This window comes from Leucopleurus acutus (genome assembly GCF_964270905.1).
Source record: "Leucopleurus acutus genome assembly, chromosome: 2".
NCBI classification, from domain to species: domain Eukaryota; kingdom Metazoa; phylum Chordata; class Mammalia; order Artiodactyla; family Delphinidae; genus Leucopleurus; species Leucopleurus acutus.
In genome coordinates this window covers 47,698,049-47,721,862 of record NC_139143.1, presented here as the reverse complement: position 1 = coordinate 47,721,862, position 23,814 = coordinate 47,698,049, and the positions used below count along the sequence as shown (strand labels likewise).

Sequence of the window (23,814 nt, the reverse complement as noted above, 5' to 3'; positions counted from 1 at the left end):
AAATTTATAAAGTTGGTAAAAATGGCGCAGTAGGTGAAGCGGAGCAGAGTACGTGGCTAGAGGAGCCTGTGAAGGGATTCCCACGGTCTCCAGAATCCTGCTGTGCCTTGCTAAGGGTAGACTTTTCCGTGAGAGATATGTGTTTTAAAGAAGTCCTCAAGGAATCTGCCTGCTAATGCAGGGGACACGGGTTCGAGCCCTGGTCTGGGAAGATCTCACATGCCGCGGAGCAACTAGGCCCGTGAGCCACAACTACTGAGCCTGTGCGTCTGGAGCCTGTGCTCCGCAACAAGAGAGGCCACAATAGTGAGAGGCCCACGCACCATGATGAAGAGTGGCCCCCACTTGCCGCAACTAGAGAAAGCCCTCGCACAGAAGTGAAGACCCAACACAGCTAAAAAAAAATAATAATAATAATTTTAAAAAGTCCTCCAGGACTTGCCTGGTGGTGCAGTGGTTAAGAATTCGCCTGCCAATGCAGGGGACAGGGGTTCGAGCCCTGGTCCGGGGAGATCCCACATGCCGCGGAGCAACTAAGCCCATGTGCTACAACTACTGAGCCTGTGCTCTAGAGCCCGCGAGCCACAACTACTGAGCCCACACGCCACAACTACTGAAGCCCACGCACCTAGAGCCGTGCTCCACAACAAGAGAAGCCACCGCAATGAGAAGCCCGCACACCACAGCAAAGAGCAGTCCCGGCTTGCGGCAACTAGAGAAAAGCCCGCGTGCAGCAACAATGACCCAGCGCAGCCAAAAATAAATAAATAAAATAAGTAAATTTATAAAAAAATAAAAAATAAAGTCCTCCCAATAAAAATAAATAAAGTTGGTAAAAATGCACTGTGGTTATGTTGAGAATATTCCTATTGTTAGGAAATGTACACAGTTTTAGTGGTGAAGGATCCTAATGTGTGGAACCCACCTTCATGTGGTTCAAAAGAGAAAGAGAAAGACAGAGAAAGAGCAAATGCTAAGGCAAATGGGGTAAAATGTTAACAACAGGTGAATCTAGGTAAAGGGTATATAGCGGGGGTGGGGGGGGTGTGTCCTTGAAACTTTTTCTTAAGTTTGAAAATATATCCGAATAAGGAAACTTTTTTTTTTTAAGTCAATCTGATATCACATTAGCAAGTAGTGGTCAATCTCTGAGTTCTCAAACTATGTGGAGGAAAGAAAAAAAAAAAAGGAGTGACCTGCATTGAGCCATGAGAATCACAGTCATCAGATGGGAGAAACTTCAGGCTGAGCTGGCTCCCTGCTGTTTAGGGGTTCACCAACCGACCTAAGGAGTTATGTGGATCGCACAGAAAACAGGCTCACAAGTGAACAAATAATGGAATAATTCCACTGTGAGAAACACCAGGAAAACCAGTACCTCTGTATGTGTAAGGAAAGATTTTCAGGCATAGGCCTATAGCCCACTTATTTCAACGTGAGTCTCCCCAGGGGACGAATTAGTCTGTTTGAGCTCATCTTCCTCTTGCTGCTCCTGGAAATATATTGGGACTAAAAGGTTCTGCCTTAGTTGGGAAAGGCAGTTGACACAAGGAGCAAACTGCTAGCATTAACAAGAACACAATACATGCTAGGTCTTAAGGAAACTCTAGAATGAGTAACAAATTAGTATACAACGTTTGACAATGGGATTATTATTATTGCCACGGACTTGAGTTACTTACTATGTGCTAGGCCCTTGGGATCCAGAAAGATAAAAGAAATGATCCTTGACCTCAAAAAGCTCTGGGCACAGATGATATCACTTATATGTGGAATCTAAAAATTAAAAATGATACAAATGAACCTATATACAAAATATTAATAGAAATAAACTCACAGACATAGAAAACAAACTTATGGTTACCAAAGAGGAAAGGAGGGGAGGGATTAAAAAATAAGATAAATAAATAAATAGTAAAAAAAAAAAAAAAAGAAGCAGCGGCTCTGGGGGGAGAGAGACATACAAGGTACATCACAGGGCAGCAGATGAAAAGTACCATGAGTGTTTTTGTCACTCTTTGTTAGAATTTATGGAAAAAACAGTCAGGAAAGCTATTGCAGGTGTGTAGCACCAACTAAGTGGTAGGGGTAGGCTTTTTTCCCTTCCTTCCTTCCTTTTCTCTTTCTTTTTCTCTCTCTCTCTTTCTTTCTTTTCTATCTTTCTTTCTCTCTTTCTTTCTTTCTTTCTTTTTCTCTCTCTCTTTTCTTTCTTTCTCTCTCCCTCTCTTTCTTTCCCTCCCTCCCTCCCTTCCTTCCTATAAAAATTCATTCTGTTTTCTAATTGCAAGGTACTGTGCCAGACACTTGAAGAGAACAGTGAGATAAAAAATGATGCCGAGGGACTTTCATGGTGGTCCAATGGGTAAGACTCTGCGTTCCCAATGCAGGGCGCCTGGGTTCGGTCTCTGGTCGGGGAACTAGATCCCGCATGCATGCCGCAACCAAGAGTCCGCATGCTGCAACTAAGAAGTCTGCATGCCACAACTAAGGATCCCTCATGCCGCAACTAAGAGTCTGCATGCTGCAACTAAGAAGTCTGCATGCCACAACTAAGGATCCTCCATGCCACAACTAAGACCCAGCGCAGCAAAAATAAATAAATAAATAAACATAAATAAAATAAAATTGCTTCACTTACTAAAAAAAATGATGCTGAGAGGAAACGGCAAAGGCACATTTTGTGATTAATTAATGATAATAATAGCTAAAACGTATTTGGCCCTGTATTAGTTTCCTGCGGATGTCATAAAAATTACCATGAATGCAGTGGTTTAAAACAGAAATTTACTGTCCTGTAGTCTGGAGGCAGAAGTCTGAAATGAAGATGTTGGCAGGTCTGTGCTCCCTCCAGATGCTCTAGGGGAGATTCCTTTCCTGCCTGTTGCAGCTTCTGGTGGCTGTTGCCACTCCTTAGCTATCTTGTTCTCCATCTTCACATGGTCTTCTCTTCTGTCTGTCTCATCAGCCTTACGCATCTCTTGCTAGTACACTTGTCATTGGATTCAAGCCCCACCTGGATAATCCAGGATGGCCTTTTCATCCTTAATTACATCTGCAAAGGACCCTTTTTCCAAATAAGGGAACTTTCACAGTTTCCAGGAATTAGGACGTGGGCATATCTTTTGGGGAGGGGGCCACTATTCAACCCATTACAGGACCTTTCCATGTGCCAGGCATTGTCCTAAGCATCTTATACATATTAACTCATCTATTTCTCAACAACTCAATGAGATAAGTTATTATTTTGGTCCACATAGAGGAAATGGAGCCATGGTCATTAGGTAACTTGCAATCCTTACCTAGGGATAATGTGGTTTGAGTAGCAGGCTTGTGGAAGAGGAGCGAGAGATAAGCTTGGATAGACAAGGTCACATGCAGGATGCCTTAAATACCTAGATAAAATGGCGTGCCTTATTCTGTGGTTAATGGGCAGCCACTGAGGGTTTTGAGCAAGAGTGTCCTGTGAGCATTGATATACGGGAATATTGATCAGAAAGCATTGCGTTAAATAGATTGGAGGAAGGCGGGAATGGGAGACCTATTAGAAGTGCTCACGTAATTGCTCTGAGAGACATGTAGGCCTGGACTGGAGGTCTGGCCACAGAAGCAGAGAGGAATGCTTAATAGCTCATCCTTCTTTTCATCCTAACATGTGGGGCCAGATGCTCTTTTCCATTAGACTTATCTCTTCCATCTTCCTAGGTTCCACATCAGGAGGCAATTGAGAGATAAAACAATCTCCATTTGCCCCAATTTAGCAGGCACTGGTTTTTCCATTAAAGGATTGCTCTCACATTTGAAGACACCTGAGTAGCGCCTAGAAATGCAATCCCCATAGTTCTGATTGTGGTCACTTTTAAGACAATGGCACTTTGGGGACTGAAAGATGTCTCTCTTGAGTTTAAGGGATGGTCAACTCTGACCTTATGATGGAATAAGCCTTGAAGCCAGTGCAAAGCATAAATAAAGTCAATAACAAGGACTCATGGGAATGGTCTGTAGATGCAGCTACCATGAGACTAGATCTTTGCTCTCTTCTAGAATCAGCAGACAGGCAGAGGGAAGCATCTCTAACCTCACTTCCCACTACTCTTTTTGGTGACTATCGCTGCTCCTGGTGCTGCCTAAATATTAAACACCCCTATTCATTTTACGTCTTTTAGGCTCCTTACGAGGATTTGATCAGTAATTGATAGGAAAGGCTTTTCATGTTGGATAATGAAAGGTTTGAGTGCAAGAGACCCCCAGTCATACGCTGAGTCCTCAGCCCAACCTATTATTCAGACTTCGGGAGCCATTCATGTTAGTCAGAATAACAAAAATATTTCCAAAAGTTGTCAAGTAATTATTTTTTTCTGACACAGTGAAGGCAGAAACTGAAATGCATATTCACACCTGGAGCTTGGTTAATTTTAAGGCGTGCTTTCCTACAAGGATAAGACATTTGATTTCATTTAAAAATTTTAATATAGAAGTGATATCATTTATAACAAAATAAAATTCAAATATGACAGATGAATATAAAATAAAAAGTAAAATCAAAACATTTTAAAGTTTGAGGTTTTTTTTTTTTTTTTGGCATGGGAATAGCTTAACTCCATGGAGTAGCCTCCTTCCAAGGTTAAAAACAAAAAGCTTCGGGCTTCCCTGGCGGCGCAGTGGTTGAGACTCCGCCTGCCGATGCAGGGGACACGGGTTCATGCCCCGGTCCGGGAAGATCCCACATGCCGCGGTGTGGCTGGGCCCGTGAGCCATGGCCGCTGAGCCTGCGCGTCCGGAGCCTGTGCTCCGCAACGGGAGAGGCCACAACAGTGAGAGGCCAGTGTACCGCAAAAAGACAAAACAAAACAAAAAAACAAAAACCAAAAAGCTTCTAACATCTTGGTCCTCAAAGTGTGGTCTGGGAAACACCAACATTGGCATCCCCCGGGAGCTTATTGGAAATTCAGAATGGCAGGCTCCACGACTGACCTTACTGCATCAGCATTTTAATAAGCCACCGAAGGTGAGGGGTCAGTATTTTCCCTAATGTTAGTCCTTTGGAAGGCATCCCAGCTGTTAAAGAAATTGAAAGTAAGAGGTACATAAAAGCAGTAGGCAAAACAATGAGTAATTCACTCTACAGAGTTGTGTGTGATCAGGACCCAATTTTGGAACACACCACTAGAGAATCAGATTTTGGAGTGACCTGTTAAAGAGGTGTCACTCACAAGTAGGCCACCTCCCCTTAGTCCTTATAGTAATTACAAATTAATAAGAAAATCATAGAACCAGAGACCTTTAAAACTGAGATGAATGATAGATTTGTAGTAGTTAGTGCATGTGAGGTCTGGAGCCTCCAACTGAGTTTGTTTCTCCCAAATTTGGGTATGAAGTTAAAAACAAACACACTGCTGGTGCGATTAGGGCCTCAAAAGCAGTGGGACCTTGAGCAACTTTCTTCATTTCTTGGAGTCTCAGCCCATAAGCTGTAGAATCTGCCCTGCAAACTTTATAGGGTCATCAAGCCCCTTAAATAAGGGATGTGGAAGTACTCTGAAAACTATGAGAACCTAGAATGTTGCCGTGGTGGGTTTCAAGGGTGGGTCCTAGCTTCATTCAATTAATTGCACCTTGTGTGAGATAATATCACAGCAAAATGGTGGTAGCCTGCTTGAAGTAAAGAAGACAATGAGGTAATTAATAAGATTGTGTCACAGTGTTTTCTACACTGTCTAGAAGAAAAGGGTTCTCTGATTCTCATGTTCCAGTCTAGACAGGGAACCATGGATATTCAATAAGGATCTGTTGAATGAATACACAAATTACTAAGCTTGAGAAAGGTAATTTATCAACATTCATTCATTCATTCAATAAACACTTACTGAGCCAGGCTGGCTGGGGATAGATTCAATAATGAACAAAAGCACACACTGCCCTTGCCCACATGGAGCTTACAGCCTAATCAGATACTCAAATGGATAAATGTAAATTGCATCCTTGCTCTGTGTGGCAAAAGATCAGGACCAGAAGCCAAGACAACTTGTACTAGAGTGATTTGACCCAGTCAGAGGGCTTACAGAAAACTTCCCTGAGGAAGTGGCCCTTAAGCTGAGAGCTGAAGGATGAGCAAAAACTAAGGTGGGGAAGAAGGGAGGGAAGAGTGTCCCAGGCAGAGGGAACAGTGTGTGCACAGCTGTTTTCGCAGGAGGGGGCACGCAAAGGCACAGTGATCAGAAAGGCCAGGGCTGTTAGGTGCAGTGATGGGATGAGGCTGGGGAGGGCAGCTAGGGCCAGACCATGCCCAGCCCTGTGCATTCGAGTTTGGCTTGTCTCCTCAGAGCACTGGGAAGCCACGGAGGGATTGCAGCTGTGATGGTGGTGGTGGTGGTGGTGGAGGAGGATGTGGATTTTGAAATGATCAGATCTGGCAGGATCAGATCTTTTTGAAAAGATCACTCTGGCAGCAAAATGGAGTGTAACTCAGACACAGGAGGGCAGAGTGTATGTGCAGAGACAGGCAGGAGACTCTAACAGCTCAGGAGAGAGAAATGCTCCCTTCCGTGGAAGATCCAGCTCCTCTGGCCTAGTTCTCTGCTCCCCATACAACCTTGCTTCTGAGAGGCACTGCCCGCAAGAGAGAGGCAGGCTCTGTGCAATGAGCTCTCCCCTCTAAGACAAAGTGAATAAAGGGGGGGTTATGGCTGGCAAATTAGTCCATTTTGAGTCCGTGTGAATCAGTTTACCCCAGGTAAAATGATAAAAATGTGGTGTCTGAATCTGCAAGTTAAAAATTTCAGCCCTGGATTCATGGTGACCCCAGGTACAGGTAGCCTGAAAGCCCCCCACTCCCACCCACCGTGAGAGTATCAGGCAGGCAGTACCATCTCCTTTACTCACATCTTAACTCCAGTGAAGTGGCCATCTCTCAGAATGCCTCACTAAAAAGATGGGGGAAGTGAGGCCTAGAGAGTTTTAAGTAACTTGTCCAAAGTCAGTAATTTTTAAGGAACGGTTCCCTGAACTTTCTAAAACTCATTAGGTGTGTAATACTTTCAAAATAGTTTACTGGTCAACATCATCTTTATAGATAAGTAATGGACAGAGTCATAGAAACACATTTTAAATTAAATTATATTTTTTTAAAACTTCTGTACCTTGAATTTTAATTACAATTCCCAGCTCCTAGAGTAGAAGGGCTAAAGAAAGAATGGGCAGTCAGCCTAAACCTTAAAACTGACTAACTGTGCCTTCCACAATTTCTGGTATTACATAACACTGCACCCAAAAAATTCACAAATGCTTTTAACAAGCCTTTCTGTATAGGTGTCAGGGCCTTTATTTCTAGATTTAATTTCCAGGCATGACGGGAGATCTTGGATCCAGTTTTCAGTCTCTAAGAAAAATGAGTTTTCCTTTGTTATTCACTCTCACCTGCCATTCTTTAGCTTAACCAACAAATACACAAAGCTCAGTGCTTCTCCTGGGCCTCTCACTGTACATTCTACTCCCTACCCTGTTCCTGTTTCTCCTTTGCTTCCGAGTAGGGTTTCCTGCTCTGACCCTTTCTTTCATATGGTTTCCCTTATACCTCCGAGCCCTTTTGTGATGTTTCTGGGCTTTATTACTGCACTGTTACTTGTTTATTCTTTTTTCTACTGCCTGTTCCCTCAGGAAGCAGCTAAAAATTCAAGCCTTGGCCCTCACGTTGTTGCTAGAGATTTTAGTTTATATTTGTAATAATTATTCAATACATTCCAAAACAAAACAAACAGATCTGATTTCCTCCTCATTTCTGCCTCAAGATTGAACATTAGAAGTGATTTGCCATCAACCAAAGTCAGATGTAATCTGGTTTTCACATGTTTTTCTTCATCTGTTTGTCGACGGTACAGCTTCATACACTCATGATTTTTAAAGACCAAGATTCAGAGGTGTGTCTGTGCTTAGCAGTTTTTGTTTGTTTTTTACAGGAATCCTTTTAAACCTACACTTTGGGTTGATAGCGTGCAGGCTAGATCCTTGAGCTAGGAAGCTCCAGTTTGGAGGAGCTTGGCATTGATAGAGCAGGGAGAGGTCTTAGAGGGCTCTGAAATTGCAAAGTTTGTGTTAAACATTTGACGTTCACTCAAACTGGCAGTCTTTTTCCAAAAGAAGCATTATTTTCTCATCTTTAAAGTATGCTGAGTTTAGTCAGTTTGGAAGCCAAGCAAATTGTCAGGAGAGTTCTCAAGAATTAGGAAGAAACAGCCAAGCCATCTTACTCATCCTGGGGCCACAACTTCCAGGGGTGGTGGTGAATAAGGGTATGGTTTCTCTTCATTTTAACCCCCTTCTGGCTGTGTTAACGCTATGCTAGGATAACCAGCTGAAAAAGGACAAATTTGAGTCAAGCTACTGAAGTATTTTGACTACACTATGCCGGGTGGGGGGAAGAAAAGTTTATTTGACTGAAATGTTTTGCTGTTATATAAATGATATTACTCTTTCTGGAATGCATGATTATGACTTTTTCCAACGTGGAAAATGTACCTCTGACACCCCTCCCCCCTTCTAGGTTATGAGAGTATAAATCACATTGTCTGGGAAGTGGCTTACAAGAGGAAAAAAAAAAAAAAGACGCTGCACAAAGCAGGTTCTCATAAGTGACTACTGAGTTGAATTGAACCCAAGAGCCTGCTTTTATGTGAGCCTAAACATCTCCCAATTCAGTCCGCTTTGTTTTTGAAAGGATTGCTACCTTGTTTGCTGAGAATCTTTGCCTTCTACATCTCCTTATTGATTACTCTTTGGGCATTAAGCTCTCACACTTGGAGGAATCTTTTTTTCCCCCGCCTTGGCCACCCCGCAAGCGGCTTGAGGGATCTCAGGTCCCCTGACCAGGAATTGAACGCGGGCCACAGCAGTGAAAGCACTGAATCCTAACCACTAGACCACAAGGGAACTCCATAAAGGAATCTATTTTTTTAAATAAAGGGACACAGCCCCTCCCAATAGGAGGCAAAATGGTCTTCCAACTGCCTCCTGGCCATTTCCATAGGATATCTTGACCCAAACGTGGCTCCCCAATTTCTATATAGGAGCAGCTGGTTAGAAGGAGGTTTGAAGCTGTGTTTACATACATGAGCACACAAACATCAACTGTCTACACCAAAGGAGAGGAGATTATGGAAGTCCCCAATCCCATCTCCCCATTCCTTAGAGCTGCCACCATCCAGACTTCAAATTCAGCACCTTAAAAACAGGCCCAGTATTTTCCCCTTAAAATCAGCTCCTTGCACCCCCTTCCCAACTTCTTCACCTGTTTAAAGCAATATTTTCCTTGTCAAGTTAAAAACTATCTTTGTTAAATTCTCATCAGCTTTCACTCTCCCAATATCCCGTTAATCAAGTCCTAGCAATTCTTCCATAATAAATGTCTCAGAAATTTTCCTCCATTCTTTCTATTCCAGAAGAACAGAAATAGATGAGGATCTGGCTCTCTAGGCTGGGTGGGGAGATAAGAAACACACCATACACAAGTGAGAAATCTTTTATAGAAATAATAAAAATATTTTTTTAAATGAAAAAACATGCCCCCAAACAAGCCTTATTTAACAGACCCCGAGGCACTGGCTAGCACTACCTTTGTCTTCCAGCAGTCCAGAGCAATTCCAGGTCCTTCCTGCTGTTCAGGGGCTGTGGTGAGGCCTTTGGGAGTCCAGTTCAGGCCACTCTGAGTCCAGCCATCTCTCCACTTATGAAGCAGGAAGGCTTCACTTTCAAATTAGCTAATCTCCACTCATAGCACAGCACATATGTATCCAATCTAAACTAGTGTTGGCACAATTAGGAGTATTTCATAGTAATTTAAATTTTTATATGTTTATATTTTACCTTCACCTGGACAGAAGCTCATTCTTCTGTATTCTTACTGCTCCTCCCCTTCCCCATGGCAACCGACACAGGGTTCTGCTGTTTCTAGCCTATAAATAAAATGTTAAGTCATAGAGCCTTAGAATTTTAAAGTCAGGAGGAATCTTAAGAGTTCCTCTTGTCCAATCCTATAGATGAAGAAACAGGTCTAGAGAGATCGGTTGACTGGCCCAAGGTCACACAGCTGGCTAGTGGCAAAGCAATGACCAGAACCCAGGTTTCTCCTGCTTTAACTCTGTACCCTAAATGGTCCTTAAATAATCAGTAACAGAAATATCGTACTTCACACAAGCTCTCCCGGGGATGGTGGTGATAGGGGTGATCTGCTTTATTGAAACATTTACAAAGATTCCGTTCAGCCCCTCGCAGGACCGCCCTGAACTAACTCTTCAGCTAGGTGCTGAGCAGAGTCACAAGTTACGTGCTGCACTTGTTTACGAGTCTGTCGGCCTAATCTCGGTTCTCCGGACAGGAGCGCCCACCCGAGGGCCCCGAACACAAGGGCTCCCCCTCCCGGACCCTCCCAGGCTGCCGTCTGTCACAGAGCGGCCGCGCGGCCCGCCCCACGTGGACCCGGCTCGGAGGATCAAAGTCTGTTTGCTGCCCGGCGGGGGGCTGCGAGAACCCGCAGCCCCAGAGCAAAAGCCCCGCCACCCCTGGGGGACCCCTCCTGCCCCGCCCTGTCCCTCCCCCTCCTGCTGCACGCGGCCCGCGCCCCCTTCCCTCCCCCACGACGTCCATCGCTGCACCCGGCCGCGGCCCCCAGCCCACGCCCGGCTCCTGAAGGGAAAGGCCCCGCCCCCCATCTGTTGGCGCCGTGACACCGCCCCCTCCTGCCCCGCCGAGCCTCCATCCAATAGTGAGCGCTGATGGGAGGGGCGCGACAGCTGTCGTGAGGGGATCCTGGCCAATGGGGAAGCGTGCCGGGCCTGGTGGGCGGGACGGCGAGGCCTTGTCACGTTCGGGTCCGTGTGAAAACGGGGGTTCCGAGTGCAAAGCAAAGTTTTTTTGTAAACCGTCTGCAAAGGCGGGGGGGGCGAAGAAGGCGCCCGATACCGGGCCGAGTGCAGCTGCTGTGGCCGCCGCCTCTTTAGCTCTTCAGGCGTTGGCTCCTCGGTCCGAGCGACTCCGGAGGGAGACCAGCGAGGGGAAGACCTGCGTGGAGAGCCCGCAGATGCTTGGAGCCTTTGCAGCACGGAGCTGCTGGTCGCCCGCCCCCGCCGCTCGCCTGCTCCTGCTCCGGCTCTCGGTCCGCGGGCTCCGGGAGCCCCAGCTCCGCGCCGCCGCCGCCGCCCGCTCTAGGTGTGGGGGCTACTGGGGCTGAGCCGGGCCTCCGCGCCAGCTCCGAGGACGGACGCCTGAGGAGCAGCGCGCCGCCGGCCCGCCGGGGACGCCCGCAGGCGCGGGGGCTCGGCGGCTTGACCCCGGGCTCGCCCCTGTCCGGCCGCCGAGGCCCCACGGCAGACTCCCGAGCGGCCCGGCTCGGGCGGTGAGAGCCCCGCGCCGCCCTCCATCCGTCGCCGGGTCGCCGGCCCTCGGCGCCTCGCCGCCGCCGCCTCACGAGTGTCCGGGCCGCGCTCGGCGGGCTCCTGAGCCGCAGCCATGGGGTGCTGGGGTCGGAACCGGGGCCGGCTGCTGTGCATGCTGATGCTGACCTTCATGTTCATGGTCCTGGAGGTGGTGGTGAGCCGGGTGACTTCGTCGCTGGCGATGCTCTCCGACTCCTTCCACATGCTGTCGGATGTGTTGGCGCTGGTGGTGGCGCTGGTGGCCGAGCGCTTCGCCCAGCGGACCCACGCCACCCAGAAGAACACCTTCGGCTGGATCCGGGCCGAAGTGATGGGGGCTCTGGTGAACGCCATCTTCCTGACCGGCCTCTGCTTCGCCATCCTGCTGGAGGCCATCGAGCGCTTCCTCGAGCCGCACGAGATGCAGCAGCCGCTGGTGGTCCTCGGGGTCGGCGTGGCGGGGCTGGTGGTCAACGTGCTGGGGCTCTGCCTCTTCCACCATCATAGCGGCTTCGGCAACGACTCCGGCCACGGGCACTCGCACGGGGGGCACAGCCACGGCCTCCCCAAGGGGGGCCGCGGCAAGAGCACCCGCACCGGGGGTAGCGACAACAGGGCCCCAGGTGAGCAGGGTCCCGACCAGGAGGAGACCAACATCCTGGTGGCCAATAGCAGCAACTCCAACGGGCTGAAACTGGACCGGACAGGTGAGCAGAGAAAGTCGCCGCCGCAGGTGGTTGGCATTGGGGAGCCCGGACCCCGGGATGGCCCCGGGCAGGATGGCCAGCACGCCCCCTGGTGTCCGAGCCGACCGCGCCGCGCCGCCTACCTGGCCACTCCTTCCCGCTCCGGCACTCACACCCCGCCTCGCCCGGAGGACGCGGCCCCCCTTTCAGCCCGGTGTCAGGAGCCGGGGGAGCGCGTCTGGGAGTGTAGATGGGCACCGTGGTGGTGAGAGCGGGCAAAAGGTCAGGAGGTGACCGTCAGCCCGCTGCGGTCCGCAACCGCACTTAACAGTCTTTACAGGCTGTCGTTTCAAGAGGCTGTCTGATTTTGGCGTTAGCAGGATCAAAAAATGGTAATTTCTTGGGCCTATTGGGAAACGGAGAGAATCCCCACTTGGTCCTCAGTTGTTGGCTGTTAGGAACCTTGCTCTGCCCAAGTAGTTCTTATGCCCTTCAAACAAGTTTCTTAATATTGTATTCGGGGCTATCTAGTGATTGACTTTCCTGAGCTCAAAACCCTCGTTAAAGGTTTCTATCATGAGCAGCAATGTATGTTTCAGTTAATTTTCTAAAATCTAAACCTAATCCTGAAAATCCTAGACTTAGAACCTGTATGGGCATGTTTAACTTTTCACTTTAGGATTTTTCATAATCGTACTAAGATAAAAGCGATGGTAATTTATTCATCTTATATTTTTAATGGATAGTTTTCATTCTAAACATTAAGCGCGCTTGAAGGAAATTGGGAAATGAATGTTGAAAGAAAGGAGACGGGAAAAGGAATCAACCTAATGCCCTACTACCCAAGCTCAGTGATGTTAACAATTTGTTGTATTTCCTTCCACTTTTTTCCATTTGCATCTATTTACCTAGTTGTATGATACCACATAGACAGTTTTCCTCTTTCCAGGATGCAGAATATTATGTTAATGAAATTCAAGTTGTACGTTGAAAATGTTTAATAAACAATTGAATTTCCTCTCACTCCCACTCTGCCAGGTGTTATTCCAAAGAATATTAAGCTGCTCTGATGTGTATAATTCCTTTAAAGGATCCGTACGTTTGGTTTAGGAGCTAGTAGGGTAGATAGTGATCATTTAGTTCCAACTTTTCCTGAAGTCTCTGTGATTGCTGATAGGTTTATATTGTTGATTTGTCAGTTTCTAAACCTCTTCTATCAAGAGACTGTATCATTTATATAAATGATAAAGGTTTAAAAGTTAACACCTTAATGACTACGAAAAGTGACTAGACCTCTGCGTCAGGTCAGCCATTTGTATTAGATTTATCCATAGTTGCATTTAATTTTGGGTGATAGCGTTCAATTTTGTTTTCTTTTTGGTGTATGCCAACAAGTATAGGAGAATGTTCACAGGACCCCACCCCCACAGAAAAGGTGAACTTTATTTGGAGGTGGGAAGGTAGGAGGGTGGTTAGGAGTATGGGGAAGCAATATCATCTTAATGACTTAATTTAGCCCTGGCCATTATGTCCTGGCTTGTTCCCAGTATGTCAATTTATATTAAATCACTCTGAGCACATTTCTTATTATGTTTTATGAAAATTTTTCACTTCTGTCACTCAAATGGAATTAGGCAAGAATGTTTATGTAAACACTTTAGATGTGTTTGATACAGAATTTTTATTTTTTTGTAGATCCAGAAAAGTCCAGAAATGATGCAATGGAAGTACAAGTGAATGGGAATCTTATCAGAGAACCTGACCAGGTGGAATTGGAAGATGATGATGATGATAAGGCTGGACAGCTTAACATGCGTGGAGTTTTTCTGCATGTCTTTGGAGATGCTTTGGGTTCAGTGATTGTAGTAGTAAATGCCTTAGTCTTTTACTTTTCTTGGGAAGGTTGTCCTGAAGGGGAGATGTGTGTGAACCCATGTACCCCTGACCCCTGCAAAGCATTTGTAGAATTAATTAATAGTACTCATGCAACAGTTTATGAGGCTGGTCCTTGCTGGGTGCTATATTTAGATCCAACTCTTTGTATTGTAATGGTTTGTATACTTCTTTACACAACTTATCCATTACTTAAGGAGTCTGCTCTTATTCTTCTCCAAACTGTTCCTAAACAAATTGATATCAAAAATTTGATAAAAGAACTTCGAGATGTTGAAGGAGTTGAGGAAGTTCATGAATTACATGTTTGGCAACTTGCTGGAAGCAGAATCATTGCCACTGCTCACATAAAATGTGAAGACCCGACATCATACATGCAGGTGGCTAAGATCATTAAAGACGTTTTCCATAATCACGGAATTCATGCTACTACCATTCAGCCTGAATTTGCTAGTGTAGGCTCTAAGTCAAGTGTAGTCCCATGTGAACTTGCCTGCAGAACTCAGTGTGCTTTGAAGCAATGTTGTGGGACACGGCCACAAGCCCAATCTGGAAAGGATGCAGAAAAGGCCCCAGCAGTTAGCATTTCTTGTTTAGAACTTAGTGACAATCTAGAGAAGCAGCCCAGGAGGACTAAAGTTGAAAACATCCCTGCTGTTGTGATAGAGATTAAAAAAATGCCAAACAAACAACCTGAATCATCTTTGTGAGTCTTGGAAAAGATGTGATATTTGACTTTTGTTTTAAACTGCAAGAGGAAAAAGACTCCATTGAAATTCTATGTTTGCCAAGTAGTGTAATTGAAGTCCTTGTCTGGTCACACAGTTTAATTCTATTTTTGTAAGAACATAATGGGACTGCTTAACAGAGTTCTATATTACAACTTTGTGATTATTAGTGCAGAGTACAGCTATGCTGTAACAGTTTTGGAAAGCCAGTTTTAACACTATGTTACATTTTTGTTTAAAGTAAGTATAAACCTTATATAACATAATGACATTTGATTTCCAGTTTTTCCATGGTAAAAAATTAATTAGGGGGATAAATAAATTAAAATTGTTACTGGAATTTCTCTGCTTTTCTTTTCCCCCAGTGTTATATTTTGTTTATTAGAATTATAAATGCTGGAACTTTAAAAATCATCAACAGGTTTGTTTCTTTTGACATTTTATGTAATATTTACTTGCCCTTTGAGATCATTGCATAGCATAATGGCAACATATTTTAAGAATGACTCATGAAAATTATTAGGAAAAGTTCCTTTTTTTCTTCACATGGGGGTATTTATGATACTGAAGATCAGTTACTATTCTGTATCTTATATTGCTGAGTATTATTCTAACAAATAGTGAAATAATTAACAAATTGAACTGTAGTGTACATATAATAGGGCATATGGGGAGTAAGAGCAGGGAAGAAAGTTTACCAAATTAAATATTTAGATTCTTGTATGTTAATATTCAGACTCCATTTCTAAATTATTCTGAGAATTTTAACCTTTTTTTAAAAAAAAAAAAAAAAAAACATGGTCTAAAACATGGACATGTTCACCAGCATTACTTTCTTTGAAAGATTGGCATTGGGAACATTGAGTTGAAAGTTTACTCATAGAATATATACAGTAAATATTTTTAAGGACATTAAATTTAATCTAATAACTACATGTTAAATGAAAGCTTATTAATCTCATCTTTTAAATTGTGGGTTTTAAAAATAACTCCAGAGTTAGTCCTTTCACAGTGACCAATCATGAATGGATTCAACAGAGCTTTCTGAGCCCAACCAGCAATGCCTGTGCTCTGCCAAGAGCCATTGACTTGGGAGAAAAAAGGAATCTGAAGGTTAATGCAGTTTGGATATTAAATTCTCAAAAAGCAAAGTTAGTTATGGCACAATTAATAATTGAGACTCTATAAGTCATTCTGTCTTGACATTGCTCAGATCTTCCAATAGTAGCTTATCTTGCAAGATGCCATAATATCTACCCAGGAAATTGTTCTTAGCTATTTCATTGTTGGTATGGATTCCAAATCCATACACAAATATTTAAGGGTATTTAAGTTATATTTTTCTTGATAGGGAGGGGTTATGCTTTGTGAAGAAACTAGATTTTTGTCCTCAAAAGGATGGATATTAATATCAGTTATCATGTATAGCTCTATTTTTCTAGAAACGAGGTATCCTGACTACTTTAGTAACTTTTATAGCTGACTACTTTTGGGATGGCTACCTTTTGGGATTTGAAATAATTCATTATCTAATGGGTCTTAAGATGAAAATGGTGGCATTTGACAGTTAACTTTTTAAAGGGATGATCTTTTGTGGTAGATGGTGTGTTTTTTCCCTAGTGTAAGCCTATTGCTGGCAATGGGCCTATTTAAGAACACCCGATTTTTCCAGTGAGAATGAGGTAATTTTAGGAACACAGTTTGTAAGTTCACATTTGCTATAATGGGCCAAAACCATAACCTGCCAATTTGCAATACATCTTTATCATTTAATACTTTTCTCTGATATTGTGTATTTCAATTCCTAAACTGGTAGTTACTTTGAATTTTGCAAACATTTTTTTTAAACATGAAATTGGGGAATCTCATGGGTGAACAAGAGAAAGCTTCAAATTGTATCATGTACATTCCTGATTTAACACTTTACAAAACCATTTTTTGAAGATCTCAAAACAGTTTATGTTATAGAAACATGTCAGTAATGATACAAAAGGATAACTGGTGAAATATATTACATTCAATGAGGTTTTCTTTACAGTGCTCTGTTGGGTCTATTTCTTAAAGGTTGTGTAATGCATAAGACATCGACTGAAAGAGGATTTTTTTAAATGGTGTATAAGCATGGGACAAGGGCTTTTTTTTTTTCATAAGTGCTTTGAAAGTAACAGCCTTTAGATTTCAGTTATTTCACTTTTGATAATTTTAAGTAGCTCATATGTAACAAAGTGGTACCATAGGATTCTCTTTTTTCAAAGGACTTTTGTCATAATAGCAAAATCAGTGGGCACTGACTCACCTTTTGAGTTTTAGCAGAGAATTATTTATTTCTTTACAATGCACTTTCTAACCCATTTTTAGCTATATTAGCATTATCTTTTTTAAAAATGCTTTTATATTTAAATATTGTGGGATTTAAGTGTCTTTTCCAAAATAGCTTATTCCTTCCTGCAAGAAAATGAGGGAAATACCATGAATCATTAGGAGACTTAAACCCAATATTTAAATGCTGTTTTATAACACTGCATCAGTTTTAGGAGGTGCATCTCGCCTGCTGGCTCTTTTATATTTGAGCAAGATCAGTGTATTTAGAATATGTGTTTAGAAATGTGTCTGTTGTCTCAATTTAGTAAGAAGGAGGTGCTACATGTGCCTGAATTAAAATCAACCCAGACATTTTTTCCAAGCCAAATGCCGCCTTAGTGATGAGAGAGATGTAATTCTCCATTGTCACATTTTAGTTTGTATGATTTTTTAATAAGGTTTCTTTTTGAAGAGCATCTGCACTATAAAAGTATGGACTAGAACCTAAAAGAATAGTCAAAAACTCACAAACACTTTGCTGTATGTATTTTAACATTTTAGAAAACAATCTATTTGAATAACTAAGGTGTGTAATTTGAACGGGAAAGATTTCCATCAAGAGCACCTTGGAAAATCACAACAGGTAGAAGACTATGTTAATATGTTTGTATCTTGGTAACATCCTCAGTTAATTTTGAATTTTTGAAAGTTTTGAGGGAAAAGTCCTATGGAATCTAATGTGAAGTATTTAGTAGGCTAACTGGTATTGAGTTGAAGCTTTTTACTGTTTTTAAGCAGATATCATTTGATGAAATGTCATTTACCTGCTGTCCTAAGATGTTCATACATACGCAAATAAGGAGAAGAATCCTACCATATAGAAATATTTATTTTAATAGAGTTTCATTTAAGTCATAAAACAGTGTTAAAACTCTTGGGAAGGTGGAGGGTTTCTCGTTTTTTAAATTGAAACTGTCATACAGTGTTTGACCATCTGAAATGGGAATTGTAACAGCACTATTTTGATGTAGCTCTACCAATATTATGTGACAATGCTATTTAGTTTTACTAACAAGCTCTGGAATACTTAGCAGTCATTTTCACTGGCACAAGAGCTTTTTGTATGTCATTCAATTTAAACTTTTAAACCAAAAACTTTATGGTTTAGTGTCTTTGGCAAAAAGATGCTGAAGGGAATGTAACATACAATTAATATGTGGTTATATGTAAAAAGACACAAAAAATTGCCATGTTATGGTTCTGCCTTGAAACAGCACAATGAAGTGTATCAGTGTATTCTGTGATTCTTTATGAAACTTACATGTTGTGTTGTTCTGTGTCTGCCATAGGGTGTCCTTTGGGCCAGATGTGGCACAGTTAAATGCAATTATCATCTCATGAAATGCAGATGCAGATAAAATGTCTTTAGTGCTGCAACATTTTACCTAACTTTTGTATGTTTTCTGACTGTGCGTTGTTTCCAAAGCTGTTCCTACCTCACCATGAGGCTTTATGGATTGTTATGTATTATAAATGTTCTTTATGAGACAGACTACTGTGTTTCTTCTCATTTATTGAAAGTTAAGTAGAAAAATAAACTAATTTTAATATCTAGTTCATTGTTCTGTGCATATGGCCTCCCCTTCTGTGCTAAACTGGGTTATGTAGCAGAGTAGGACTTCAGTCACTGAAAAGGAAATTTCAGCTTAACATGTGTTCCTAGAGTGCAGGGTGACCAGGTTACAGGACAGTGGTGTGGAAGAAAACAAATGTGGGTAAAAATTGCCATTGAAATTGAAAGGGTAACAATACAAAGGCTCATTAACAAATACTCAATGGATAGGAAATGTTTTTATTATAAGCATTAAACTTACAAATTATGTAGTTACAGGTTAACCTGCTCCTTTTGGTACTTGTTATTTTTTTTCTTTAATTTGTAAGCATAGTTACTAACAAGGATTATTGAATATTTTACAATTATATAATCATCTGAAACTATTGACAAGAGCACATTAATACATGAGTTTGGTTGTATGAGTTCAGGACTGTCATAAATGCAGTCTCATATAAAGAATTTCTTAAATTGTACTTCAGTTGGGAGATAAACAGTTGAGAAATCAATGGACAATAAATGGCAGTAGATAATTAATAGAATTGATAAAGACAATAGACATTCCAAAAAAGGGATAAAAATCTTTGGACAGGATTTGGGTAGGTTAAAACTGGGAGGGGTAGGGGTTGAGCTGTAAGGGGGTGCAGAGTATAGAGGGTTGAGAGTCCAGAGGTAGGAGATTGTGAAAAACAAGGTTAAAAGTGCCATGTCAACAGATTTGAATTTGGTTTCATAGGAAGAGAGGAAACATTCAATTTTTGAGTGGATAAATGAGAAAGTGGAAAGGGTATTGTACAGGATAGATTTGTAACGGGAAGTAGACAAAGAGACCGGAAGACATCAGTTTACTAGGGATTCAATGCTAAGAGCCTGAACTAGTTCCCAAATATACATGCCCACATCTACGTATACAGTACAGCAGTCTCTCCTTATCCTTGATTTCGCTTTCTGAGGTTTCGGGTACCCAAAGCCAACCGTGGTCCAAAAATATTAAATGGGAGATTCAGAAACAAGCAATTCAGAAGTTTTGGTGGGGGGGATGAATTAGGAGATTGGGATTGACATATATACACTAATATGTATAAAAAAGATAACTAATAAGAACCTGCTGTATAAAAAATAAAATTCAGGGCTTCCCTGGTGGCGCAGTGGTTGAGAGTCCGCCTTCCGATGCAGGGGACACGGATTCGTGCCCCGGTCCGGGAAGATCCCACATGCCGCGGAGCGGCTGGGCCCGTGAGCCATGGCCGCTGAGCCTGCGCGTCCGGAGCACGCAACGGGAGAGGCCACAACAGTGAGAGGTCCGCGTACCCCCGCCAAAAAAACCCAAAAAACAAACAAAAAAAAACACCTCATGTTTTAAATTGCTGCCTTGCTGCCATTCTGAGTAGCATGATGAAATCTCTCACTGTCCTGCTCCATCCTGCCCAGGGATGAGAATCATCCCTTTGTCCAGTGTATCCTAACCATTAGTCAGTAGCCATCTCATCAGATATGTCAGATTGACTGTCAAGGTGTCACAGTGCTTGTATACAAGTGTCCCTTAGTTTACTTAATGGCCCCAAAGCGCAAGAGTAGTGATGCTGGCAATCGGGATATGCCAAAGAAAAACTGTAAAGCGCTTCCTTTAAGCGAAAAGGTGAAAGCTCCTAGTGAGGAAAGAAAAAAATCATATGCTGAGGTTGTTAAGATCTACGGTAAGAACAAATCTATCTGAAATGGTGGAGAGAGAAAAATGAGTGCCAGTTTTGCTGTTGCACCTTGAACTGCAAAAGTTACAGCCACAGTGCATGAGAAATGCTTAGTTAAAATGGAAAGGCATTAAATTTGTACAGTAAGATATTCTGGGGACTTCCATGGTGGCGCAGTGGTTAAGAATCTGCCTGTCAATACAGGAAACACGGTTCGATCCCTGGTGCGGGAAGATCCCACATGCCGCGGAGCAACTAAGCCCGTGCACCACAACTACAGAGCCTGCGCCCTAGAGACCGCGAGCCACAACTACTGAGCCCGTGTGCCACAACTAGTGAAACCCCCGCGCCTAAAGCCCGTGCTCTGCGACAAGAGAAGGCACCACAATGAGAAGCCCGTGCACCGCAACGAAGAGTAGCCCCCGCTCTCCGCAACTAGAGAAAGCCCGGGCGCAGCAACGAAGACCCAACACAGCCAAAAATAAATAAATTAATTAATTAAAATAAGGAATGCCTTTCTTTCTAAAAAAAAAAAAAATATTCTGAGAAAGGGAGAGACACCACATTCACATAACTTTTAATACAGTATTATAATTGTCCTGTTTTATTGTTAATTTCTTACTGTGCCTAATTTATAAACTTTATCATAAGTATGTATGCACGTGTGTAGGAAAAAGCATAGTATATATATAAGGTTCAGTACTATCTGTGATTTCAGGCAGCTACTGGGGGTCTCGAAATATAACACTACTGTACTATATTTCAATTGATTCCACATTCTTTTTTCATACTTTAACATTTCTAAAATCAGAATGCATCGATACAATCAGTGGTATCTTACCACTGCTTTTGGCCAACTTTTTTTCTTATTGGGATGTATCTTATAATTAATGGTTCAGAAAAGAATTATCAGACAATATGGTCTTTCCAGAAGTACTGCCAACATTTCCTAAAACCTTATTTTATGTACTATGCATTGCACATCTGGATGAGAGCTGTTGCTTTTGAATTAGGTGAAAATACTCTAAGAAAGTCAGTGACAATATTGTTTTTAAAGAAATTCCATAGAGATTTCCCAGCCTTCAGAATTGAACATTTTTGCCCCCTCCCCACTATAGCCTATGTAGGCTTTTTTCCCTTAAGCAACGTGACACTATCTTCTTTCTTATTTAAAAAACATTTTTGGCTGCTCTGCGCAGCATGTGGGACCCTAGTTCCTCCCACCAGGGATTGAAACCGCGCCCCTGAATTTGAAGCACAGACTCTTGACCTCTGGACCTCCAGGGAAACCCCAGAGTTATATTCTATCTTTATTTCCTCAGGATCTAGCACGTGGTCTAGCACACTGTAGGCATTCAAAGGTGTTTGAATGAACATTGAAGAATGGCAGGAGTAGAAGAAGATAGAATGATAACACCATTAATAGCTAAAATATACTGAGCACTTATTATATACCAGCCACATACGTTTTCATTTAATCCTTACCAACCGTTAGCTGCATTCCATTATTCCCATTTTACAGACAAATGGATATTAAGTACTTTACCCAAAGGCATCTAGCTAGTAAGTGATGGAGCCAGAACTGGAATTCAGCAAGAGACCTAGGACGCAGCAAGTAGCTTGCTTTCCCATCACTTTGAACCATCAACACCCTATTTCATAACTAAATTCAGAATGAAGAGTTCTTTTAAATTTTCATCCAAAAAGTAGCAATAGATAGGCAAAAGAAATGAGAATAAATGTAAAAGTATTTGATATTTATAAAAAACATCAAAGTAGTCACCAGATGAAAAATCAGAACTTTCTTATGTTATGGCTGTGTCATTCAAATTACATGGGGGAGAGGAATAACAATATTTTTTAGAATTTAGGGTCTCCCTTTTTTTTTTTAACGGCCATCAGAACAAAGCCTGCTGTCTTTTTTTTTTAATGAATTTATTTATTATATTTATTTTATTTTTGGCTGCATTGGGTCTTCGTTGCTCTGCACGGGCTTTCTCTAGCTGTGGCGAGTGGGGGCTACTCTTGGTTGCTGCACGTGGGCTTCTCACTGCGGTGGCTTCTCTTGTTGTGGAGCATGGTCTCTAGGAGCGCGGGCTTCAGTAGTTGTGGCTTGCAGGCTCAGTAGTTGTGGCGCACAGGTTTAGTTGCTCCGCGGCATGAGGGATCTTCCCGGACCAGAGCTCAAACCTGTGTCCCCTGTGTTGGCAGGCGGATTCTCAACTGCTGTGCCACCAGGGAAGTCCCTCTCCCTTGGGTTTAATCTAGCTTTGCAGACAGTGCCAATCATTACACACTAGTTAGCTAAGCTACCACGTGTATTGTTTGAGGTAGTACCTTCTTCACCTGGAGCACAAAAACCTATGGGTTACATATACTTATATGCTGAAAACAGTGGGTATTTTGGGAACTGGAGAGCAGAGGTGATTGAGCTAAATGTGGATGAGGAGACACAGGGAGAGGACCATCTGCTTTTCAACAGTGGTGCTATTAGCATTTGGGTGAGACAATTTATCACAGTACAGAATTGTCCCATGCATTGAGTTTAGCAACCCTGGCCTCCTTCCACACAAATGTCTGTAGACCCTCCCCTTCGCTTGGCTCAATATCAACACACCCCAACTGTCTCAAATGTCTCCTAGGGAGGCCGTATGGCCCAGGGCAACCACGAAAGACTAACCCAGTGGGTACTCCTCCAGTCTTTCCCAAGTGATCCAAACGCTACATCTAGTCTCCTCCTTTTACCCAGATGGTAACATAGATCCTTTGTGTTTTGTTTGAACTTCAGTTCCATCCTTAAGTCCAGGAACCATGCTTCCATACCTACAGGGTCAAATAGAAAGTCTGAAGATTTGATTTCTGAGGCTCGTAGCCATTGATAGGACCAGATAGACAGGAACTCCTCTAACAGGTTAAGAAGATTGTTCTGCTTAAGAAAGCAGTGCAGATGTGTCCAACTAAATTGGTCATGGAAACCCTTCATTATCTCTTGAAATATAAAGTAAAAATGGATTTCTGGCAATATTCTGGGGTTCAAAAGCAGTACCCTTTATTGAAGTACAAATTTGAATATTCAAATAGAAATTTAGAAGGATTGACCCTAATTTTTCTTTCTTTCTTTCTTTTTTTAAAAAAATATTTATTTATTTGGTTGAGCCCAGTCTTAGTTGTGGCAGGCTGGCTCCTTAGTTGTGGCATGTGAACTCTTAGTTGCATCATGCATGTGGTATCTAGTTCCCTAATCAGGGATCGAACCCAGACCCCCTGCATTGGGAACATGGAATCTTATCCACTACACCACCAGGGAAGTCCCCCTAATTTTTCTTTCTGATGGTGAAAATGTCAAGGACAATTCTAGACAAAATTTATCAGGACTTCTTTTTTTGGAAGCATAGATTTACAGTATTATGTTAGTTTGAAGTATACAACATAGTAATTCAGTATTTTTGCAGATTCTATTCCATTATAGGTTATTACAAGATAATGGATATAATTCCCTGT

The 23,814-nt window shown here is 42.7% G+C and overlaps 1 protein-coding gene across 1 annotated transcript; it reads left to right on the top strand.

Moving 5' to 3' along the window:
* Window positions 1–10,930: 10,930 nt before the first annotated feature.
* SLC30A1 (solute carrier family 30 member 1) lies at window positions 10,931–18,593 on the top strand. The gene is made up of 2 exons (XM_082833273.1): window positions 10,931–12,109; window positions 13,784–18,593. Exons 1-2 carry the CDS (start codon window positions 11,497–11,499, stop codon window positions 14,689–14,691), a joined length of 1,521 nt encoding a protein of 506 aa, XP_082689399.1. The 5' UTR covers window positions 10,931–11,496; the 3' UTR covers window positions 14,692–18,593.
* The last annotated feature ends 5,221 nt before the right edge of the window (window positions 18,594–23,814 follow it).

Excerpts from the sequence above, each read along its gene's own strand:
- SLC30A1 (XM_082833273.1), top strand. The coding sequence starts at position 11,497 with ATGGGGTGCTGGGGTCGGAACCGGGGCCGGCTGCTGTGCATGCTGATG. Across the intron at positions 12,110-13,783 it reads GCTGAAACTGGACCGGACAG|ATCCAGAAAAGTCCAGAAAT; the intron begins GTGAGCAGAGAA and ends ATTTTTTTGTAG.